The sequence below is a fragment of the Mastomys coucha genome, unplaced genomic scaffold (genome assembly GCF_008632895.1).
Source record: "Mastomys coucha isolate ucsf_1 unplaced genomic scaffold, UCSF_Mcou_1 pScaffold20, whole genome shotgun sequence".
Taxonomy (NCBI): domain Eukaryota; kingdom Metazoa; phylum Chordata; class Mammalia; order Rodentia; family Muridae; genus Mastomys; species Mastomys coucha.
In genome coordinates this window covers 29167972-29177229 of record NW_022196903.1, presented here as the reverse complement: position 1 = coordinate 29177229, position 9258 = coordinate 29167972, and the positions used below count along the sequence as shown (strand labels likewise).

Here is a 9258-nt window from a genome sequence, read left to right as displayed (position 1 = left end):
TTGCATTTTCTTTGACTGTTGTGTCAATGTTTTCTATGGTGTCTTCTACCCCTGAGATTCTCTCTTCTCTTATATTCTGTTGGTGATGCTTGCATCTACGACTCCTGATTTCTTTCCTATGTTTTGTATCTCCAGGGTTGTCTCTCTTTCTGATTTCTTTATTGTTTCTATTTCCATTTTTAGTTTCTGGATGGTTTTGCTCGTTTCCTTCACCTGTTTGGTTGTGTTTTCCTGTAGTTCTTTAAAGGATTTTTGTGTTTTCTCTTGAAGGGCTTCTAGCTGTTTACCTGTGTTCTCCTGTATTTCTTTGAGGGTGCTACTTATGTCTTTCTTAAAGTCCTGTATCATCATCATGATAAGTGGTTTTATATCTGAATCTTGCTTTTCTCGTGTGATGGTGTGTCCAGGATTTGCAATGGTGGGAGTATTGGGTTCTGATGATGCCAAGGAACCTTGGTTTTTGTTGCTTATATTCTTACGCTTGTCCCACATCATCTGGTTATCTCTACTGCTACCTGCCCTCGGTAAGTCTAACTGGAGCCTATCCTTCCTGTGATCCTGGTTGTGTCAGAACTCCTCAGAGTCAGTCTGTCTCTAGGACCCTGTGATTCTGGAATCCTGTGACCCTGGGCTTGTTAGAGCACCTGGGAGTGGAGCTTCCTCTGGGTGTTTTGGGAATGACTGCAGAGTTTAAGGTCTGCTTAGGGCACCAGCCGGCCCAGACAGACTGGAAGCAACCCGAGCCACTGGGCTGGCAGAGTTCCTGTGTGCCTGGTCCCACTAGTCTCAGCTACTACTGGTGTTGGGACAGATGTTATGTCTTCCTCACCTCTGATCCTGGGTGTGTTAGAGTGCCTGGGAGTGGAGCTTCCTCTGGGTGTTGTGGGACCTGAAGGAACCTGAGCCACTGGGCTGGCGAAGTTCCTGTGTGCCTGGTCCAGCTAGTCTCAGTTAATCCCAGTTTTGGGACAGATGTTATGTCCTCCTCACCTCTGAATCTTGGGCGTGTTCCCTCTTCCACTTTCTTACCTCACTTCTCTGTGGACACCCTCATCCCTCTCTCAGCCTCATTGCCAGTCAGCCTATGATGAGTATTGTAACCAAAAGGTACAATGTACTGGAGTAGAAAAGAAACAATGATTCATTCTGTGAGTTTCATTTCTTTTCATCCTTCCTGGGCCTTTTCTTTGATTACCGAGACTCCGAGGGGATTATAAAGATAGTTTTAATTAATGTAAAATGTCACCAATTATGTTGCACTCTATGAATCTTTTATTCCTCCCTTTATCCAGCATTTCCTACATTTTACAAAATTATCTAAGTTATTCAGATTGTTTTTAATGAAATACCTTTCCTGGAGAATGGACATTATTCCCCAAGTTTTGACTCTTGCACCTGATAATCTCTTGTTCCTCTTGAATAGTGTGTGTATGAAGACTCAGTTCTGGGCTCTTAGGCCTGGAAAGGCCACAGATACTGGTGAAGCCTGGGCAGGTTGCATTACTGGTTTCTACAGAGCAGAATACTGGGTCATGTGACATCTGGTGTGCATCTGTTTTCTTTTTCATTTTCTGATAAAACAGTGTGTGCTGGCCAACAAACTGTTAAAGACAGCTACTGGAGTGATCAGAAAGATCTTTGTACTTAAATCGCACACTGTCTGGTGATAGATCCCAGTAGATGTTGTCTCCTTTCCTAAGATGTCTTATCCTTATTTTTCAGATACAGCATGTTCAAGTATACCTCCATTGCCCTGGTGTCTGCAGGGATATTTATTTGCACTTTCATGTCAGCAAAGCAGGTGGTAAGCCTCAGCTTTGAATCATTTCTGTTGCTACTTGTCATCGGGCCCCATTAGTAGGCACCTGTGAGTAATAAAAGGCATTAGAGAGCTTATATAACACAAGGACGCAGCTCAGGGAGGGATGGGAGGAAGTGGACAGCAGAAACCCTCTCTCTGCTCATGCAGTTCTGGTCCTTGTACACAGTGTGTTTTCTTATTTCCTAGACTGTCCAGTCTGGCTTGAGTGACAAGGATGGATTCCAGGCATTTGCATGGTGGTTACTAGGCAAGTACAGTATTTACAAAAAGCTAATTACCTCTGCACGTATGTTTGCTGAGTCTTCCCCTGTGGGACGTGTTTCTTGGCAAGAAGTTTAGGCTAAACTAATTATGCCAGGGAGGAGAGTGGCACCTGGGACCAGTACATCTCTGAACCTTAGTGTTCAAAAACTTGAGAGGCTAGTGTTGTCCCTTTAGGCTTCATGTCCGGTGTAGGTCCGTGTTTCCCATGGTTGTCAGTGGCACGAGAGAGAACAGTCTACCATTCTGCTCAGGACTACTGTGGAAGGAGTCTTCTGGCTCCTCATGGCCAGCCCGCTGTCTAGGAGGACCTGTAAAACAAGGGCATGTTAGAACTCTTGACTCTAATTTCCCAGGGATGCATTTCTAACTCTGCGGCTTATTTTCTTCTTAAGTCAACTACTCCGTGTGGCAGTGTTCTCAAGTCAACTCTCGTGAGAATTTTTAAAAATACAAGTATCTCTGTGTGGAATTAATTAGACAACTCCTCCAGGGCCTCATCCTCACATGGATTTGAAGGGGACACTCCAGTGTTTGTAGTAGGAACAGGAGCAGACTAACACTGACTGGGTGAAGAAGGTAACAGGAGAGGGTATCCTCCCTATCTGGGATTTGGACAGTAATTAACCCTTTAGTTGCTGTTCTTCGAAGCAAACATCTCCGTCCTGTTAGGGAAGTACTTACCCTGTGGGAATATTCTCAGAGCATACAAATGTACAATTCCTGGAGAAAGTAGTGTCCAGTAATCTTATACGCTCTTGATATAGTAATCACACACACAGACACACACGTATGATAACTGTTAATTTTTGACTTACAGTTTTGGCAAGATGGTAAATGGCGCTGTCACTATGTGAGAATAGAGTAACACAGCCATTTTCATACAAGCCGCTAGCAGAGTGAATCGATTGCCTTTCTCAAGGAATATCACATATTGAGTTTTTTAAAGGTCTTAAAGTTTGTTTGTTTGTTTTAATGTTTGACTTAGCAGTTCCATTTATGGAAATTTATCCTAAGGACGCAAGTAACATTTCAAGTTTTTGTGTATATTGATTTCAACAAAATAGCTGGAAGCCTAACTGGTCTCATATCAAGACATTTAAATGTGGTAAAAGCATATGATAGGGTGATATTCAGAAACTAAATCACAGTGAAAACACATTTAATAAGGGACATAAAAGGGAAGGTCCAGAAGAACCTCCTGAGAGAAGCAAGGACTAAAGATGTGTGGACAATCTCATCCTGTGTTACTATACAGAAATAGGTGTAAGGATGGGGACACGGGAAATCAGAGAGAATTCCATGGAAGCATTGTGGTTTTAAATTTTGCATATCTTATAGTTTATGATGGTTACAGAACCATGAATTACTGTCACCTTGAGAAAACATGTGGGAAGGCATCTAGTAACCTGGTCAATGTTTTTTTAGGTATTGGGGCACTGACCTTCGCTCTGCTGATGTCGGCAAGAATGGGTATATTCCAAGAGACTCTGTACAAACAGTTTGGGAAACACTCCAAGGAGGCATTATTTTACAATGTAAGCAACCTCTTAAACTCTAGGAAGGTGAACTTTCCCATTTATGATATGTCATGCTGAATGAAATCCTATATAATTGACGGATTCATAACCAGCCTTTAGACAGAACACTAAAGCACTTTAGGCAGGGGGATAATGTGTATTTTGAGTGGCAGGTATTCATATGAGAGGATCATGATCAACCACATAGAACATTTAAAGGACAAGGGACCAAGGCCCACAAAGTTCCTACGGGTAAAATTGTTCAACCAGTATAGAAAGCTGGAAGGGGAGCATGAGCCCCAAAGAACAGGTCAGGAGTGTGGGTATCAGTGGGGCAGTTGGGGGATGGGAGTTCAGGGCCTGAGTTCCCCAAAGGGGCTTTAGTCATGTGATGGTTCACATCACTGCATGTACCTGAGCTTCTTCATCATAAAGAGTCACCTAGCACTCGCTCCTGTAACTCTCCTCCTCCCCTTCTTTACTGCTGTTGGAGTATGCCCAGAGAGCTAACTGCCCTCCAAGGCCTGGAAACAGTGCCTCCCGTGCGCACACAGTTAATCCCAACAGGCAATTGGGCACATTCACTACTTGAGTTTGTGGCTGGGGATTTTTAAAGCGTAAACATTCTACCTGGTTTGTATCTTTCATTGAGAGCAATGGCAAGCATAGTGACAGCTCAGCAAGAGTCGCTGTGACTTGATTTTACCTTGTTTTGAAGTGAGGAGGGTGGCAGTTGTCAGGCACTTATGTCCTCCTTCCTCTTTAGCCTCTTCTCAACCTTTGTTTTTTTCTCGTCCATAGATTGTCTTCACATCTCTTTCATACTAGTTTCTAAATCCTCTAAAATCTGTGTGGGCCTCGTAGTTTCCAAATATAGTATGTAGCAACTCCTTTTGGGCACAGTGTCTATGTGCTTCCCTTCTAGAGGGAAGGACCTTACTCTTTTGCCTGGCTTTCTCCATGGTGACTCCATAAGATGTCATGCCATGTGATGTCAAGGGCACAGAGGCACCAGACACCTTACCTTAGAGGGGCGTTCTTGCTCCCTGGCCAGCTTGAGTCACTGTAGCTACCCTACCTGTGCTGCGGCAGGTTTCAGTTACCTCTGCGCGATCCATTTCTTCCTACAGCATGCCCTTCCACTTCCCGGTTTCATCTTCTTGGCCTCTGATATTTATGACCACGTCGTTCTGTTCAATAAGTCTGGTAAGTCTGGGGTCATGTGGCAGTATTCCCTGCCAGTTTCTGAGGCAAAGCCTCACTTTTATACTGGGCTCAACTACAGCTTTATCTCGTGTTCATCTGAACCTTTGCTCCTCCAGGTGTCCAGATAGAGCTGTTTATCAGTAGTTGCAGCAGTGAGAGCTTCATAGGCTCTTTCCTATTCCCCACGAATACGAATATCCTTCGCCTTCTCCTTTCCTTTGGCATTGTGTGCTCGCATTTGAACATGGAATGTTAAATGTTTTGAGAATGCAAACAAGTAGTCCGGGTACACAGCTGGGATGGAGCCCTGGGAAGTTGGGTGGCAGCCCGGCTGTCTCTGTTTCTCTTCTGCTGTGAAAGGCAGAGCTGCTCACAGATCCCAGTTGCCTTGGCGCCAAGCAAGATGGAGAAAAATGATGACAGGGCTTGTCTCCTAGCTACAGATTAAATAAACAAGATAAAGTAATTACAAAATTTTAAAAAAAGAAATGTGAAGCCAGTGTGAAGTGTCTGTATGAAGATGAGCTCTTGCTTTTTAGGGTGACTGTGTAGTAAGTTGATGATGGATAGTCAGTCCCCTTGAAAGACCTCACACATACAACCTGATCGTCTGAAAGTGTTAACGTAGATAGGTGAACAATAAGAAAGGCCTTGTTGAAATCAAGGCTTTATGTTGCACACAGCACAGGTAGTAAGTACATTTTGTACCACACTGGGCCTGTTCTTCCTGTGCTGGTGCTGTGTCTGTCGTCCTTGGACCTAAAAATGTGTCACGAAAGTAGTATGTAAGAGAGACTATAAGACTCTGAATTACAAAACATCATTTCTCACTATTAGTGTCATGGTTTGTGGAGATCCTGGGAATCCCCATAGAGCTCCACTACTGTGGTTAGCATAGACTGAGACCAGGTGAGTAAAGAGACTTGCGTGCCAACTGCTTTTAAGGGAAATGATGCTGCTGTCCCCGTTCCTGGTTTTTCCTGTATAACCTTGTTCAAAAGACGCAGGGTTTTACTGTCCATGCCCTGATGATTGTGTCCTCTCTTCACCTCTGCAGAACTCTATCAAGTTCCAGTCATCGGTGTGACTATGCCCATCATGTGGTTCTACCTCCTCATGAATGTTGTGACTCAGTATCCTTTAGTCCTCTTTTATTTGTGTCCCCATGTTGCTTTGGCAGAGGATTGTTTATTCTAACAATGGAGGGACATGAATTTGGGTTTTGTCTTGATTTATATGGTAAGCTGGAGGCATGAATGGGGCCCATTCATGAAGCCCCTTTGTGGAAGGGAAAGAGACAGTAATGGTGCAGAAGGTCAGATAGGTCCCACAGAGGAGACAGGACTCCATGGATTGGCTTAAGGCTGGTCATGTTATAAGATGAAATAGTCTGAGATTCCTGCCTGGGTTCCTGGTATCCTAGGAGGTAGTTAGTCATGACTATTATAAATCACTGCAAAGTTCTGAAACAAATTTCAAATTAAGACTAATTTGAAAGTAATTATGTTAGTAGAAGGACCTTACTACTATAAGAGTTGTGGCATCTTTAAAATATTGAAACAGATGGAGGTTGACTGCCTCCTTCTGATTTGCCACACAGAGCTCCAGGAGAGATTGGAGGGCCTGAGGACAAGACAGAGGAAGGTGGGTAGGATCACCTTCCTGAGAGCGTCACTCTGGCATTCGCTTCAAGATGACCTTCATTATAAACTGTAACAACAATCCATAGTGATGGGCTTAGGAATGGCAGGGCCAGAGTCCTTCGGGAAGTCCTGCTAAGGAGAGTCTGCAGAGTGATTGATCTTCATGTTTTCTCAGTATGTCAAGTTGAAGCCAGGATTCGAACCCAAACCCTGGTTTACCGAGAACAGCCTTAACCACTCCTCCAGATACGTGTGCATCCGGGGTGTGTTCATCCTTACCACAGAGTGTACGTCCCTCACTGTCACACTGGTTGTGACTCTGCGCAAGTTTGTGAGCCTCATCTTTTCTATCTTGTACTTCCAGAACCAGTTCACTAAGTGGCACTGGCTGGGCACCTTGTTTGTCTTCATTGGGACCTTAATGTACACAGAGGTGTGGAAAAACCTAGGGACCACAAAAAGTCAGCTGCAAAAGGATGGCAAGAAGGACTGAGATCTGCCTGGGACAGACAGACGGTGTAATGTGAGAGTGGTCTCTGTTGCAGATCTCACCGTCGTTTCACTTTGGCTGATGCCAAATTACCACAGTATTGAAGCAGACAGGCTCCAGAGTTTCCTCCGAAAGGATGGGACTCATCTGCTTTCATGGCGACCCAGACTGCACTTGGAGACTCCACACAGGCGTCCCTGAGATAGAATAAACAAAACAAACAAGGCTACCAGGCAGACTGTCTGGTAGCTTCTGCATCTGCTTTTCTATTCCTTTGCCAGAACATCAGAACCATAGTTGTTGAATTTCAAGTCTCAGAGCTTCTAGTTTTCTACCTGTGTAACTTGCTACCGATGATTCTTTGCAGTGACGGCATATGTACCTCTTTCCTCCCATCAGCCCTCCACACTTCAGCACTTTGCAGCACAGCCAGTGTTCCAGGCACAATCAGGCACTGAATGATGCAGTGGACATGTGAAAAATTAGGCCCCAGGAGTGATGAGGCTGGACTCCCTCCAGCGTGTTGGGAGAGAAGCAGTTGTCCCCATGAGCAGAGTCCTTGAAATACGTGAGCTGGATGCTGGTGATGCTGGAGCAGACGGGTGGATCCCACCACCTACCTTTCACATTATTTGTTTAATCAATGCAGAGATCACATGCTTCCTTCACTGCTGCTTTCTGTAGTTAGAACAGTCCTGCAGTGTTCTTTGTACATTAGAAAGGCAGGAAACTTGGAAGTGGATTAAGAAGAGGGAGACTTTTCCTTCCATCTCCCACGTGAAGCCCCTTGGCCTGTTTACGGAGATGAAAAAGCGTGGCCCAATACAGCCCACTCTTTCAGCACCTGAAAGACTGTTGCCCCTGTCAACCCGGACACACACTCACCTGGGTTTCAAATGTGTGTCTGTGAGAGGCGTTAAGGCCTGGTAACCAGAAGATACTTCTGAGAATTGTCACTTGTCAAGTCATTGATGATTGATTGATTGATTGATTGATTGATACACAGGTGTGAATGTGGTCAAACCCCAGCTGCCACAGGGTGCAGTCTTGTTTTCCCATAGATATGGGATTGCTTTTGGTGGGTGTACATGAAAGGTGGTATGACACAGCATGTTTACGTACAGAAACAGGCCTGACCCTTTTCTGCTGATCACTCTGAAGGTCTCATTTTCCTCTCTTGGATCCTCTTGAGGAAGAGTAGCTCTGTCACATGGTACTTGGCACTTGTGTGCCCTCAGCTGGATTGTATCTGAGAGCCAGACCCTCATTACCCTCACCTACCCCTCTGCTCCTCTGCAAACAGCTAAACGCACTGTTTTCCTCACATAGACGACAGCCTTCCATTCTTTGGCTGTGTGCAGACTGTGCTCTTAGACCGAGGTGTGGCTCTCCGCGTCTCCTTGGCTCACTTGTAGTTCTTTTGTTGCTCCATCTGAAGAAGCTCTTTGATGAGTCTGAACAGCAACAGCAAAGAGAACTGTCCTAATCCTCTGGGTCCCCGTGGAAGGCAGGGAAAAGTGCTTTGCTTTCTTGTTACATTAAATGCAGATACTGTTTCTCTACCTAAGTCCCCAGGTTTACAGACTGATTGTCATTCTGGTCATTGACAGCTTCCTAGTGCTGGTAATGGTCTGTTCTCAAAGACGCTGAATTAGATGTGAACCCATTCACAGTCCCCAAAGCTTCTTAGCTACTTTGAAATATGTTGGGTTGCCTGGACCAATGTTGCTATAAATACCAAGTGTTAAATGTCCCCTTAAAAAGACAGTAATAAAAAGTACTTTTCCTTCCAATTTAACAGAAGAATCTGTCCCTCGGGGCGCTTGAGGCTCCATTCTGATTACTCCTCACAGGCTATAACCTTCAGTTACCTAGAGCTTCCCTTTTTATGTTGGGAGAAGTACGACACAGCTGATACAGGTGGGATCTAACTGGACCCGTTAGGGTTTCAGAATGTGTCTCCCTTTGTCAGTTTTGTTGAAGGAGATGTAGGAACAGATAGATAAGAGTCAGACGACTCTCACAACAAAATACACCTGCAGGAAGTGCTCTGTGAGCTCTGCTCCCTCAAGCACACAAGTGCCCCAGCTGCTTCCTCCCCTGCTATAGATAGAAGAAAATGTATCCAACAGACACTAGTTACAGTTTTCTAAAATCGCTATTCTAAAGGTTCTGTTTTCCTTTTCATTGTGCATCTTCATTGCACAGGGCCCTGTGGTTGGACACTTTCCTATAGTTGAGTACATCTGCCACACGCTCTCTTCTGACACTGTCCTACAGTTGAGTATGTCCCCCATGCTCTCTGCTCCCCTTGTT

At 44.8% G+C, this 9258-nt stretch overlaps 1 protein-coding gene across 1 annotated transcript in view; it reads left to right on the top strand.

The window, feature by feature from the left end:
* The window catches only part of Slc35b4 (solute carrier family 35 member B4), a 22887-nt gene extending 14152 nt beyond the window's left edge, over positions 1–8735 (top strand). Inside the window, exons 5-10 of the mRNA XM_031381456.1 lie at positions 1723–1804; positions 2009–2069; positions 3512–3621; positions 4734–4809; positions 5867–5942; positions 6699–8735. Of these exons, the coding sequence (XP_031237316.1) occupies positions 1723–1804; positions 2009–2069; positions 3512–3621; positions 4734–4809; positions 5867–5942; positions 6699–6945 (652 nt within the window). The 3' untranslated portion in view covers positions 6946–8735. The remainder of the gene's footprint in view (positions 1–1722; positions 1805–2008; positions 2070–3511; positions 3622–4733; positions 4810–5866; positions 5943–6698) is intronic.
* Positions 8736–9258: the final 523 nt, after the last annotated feature.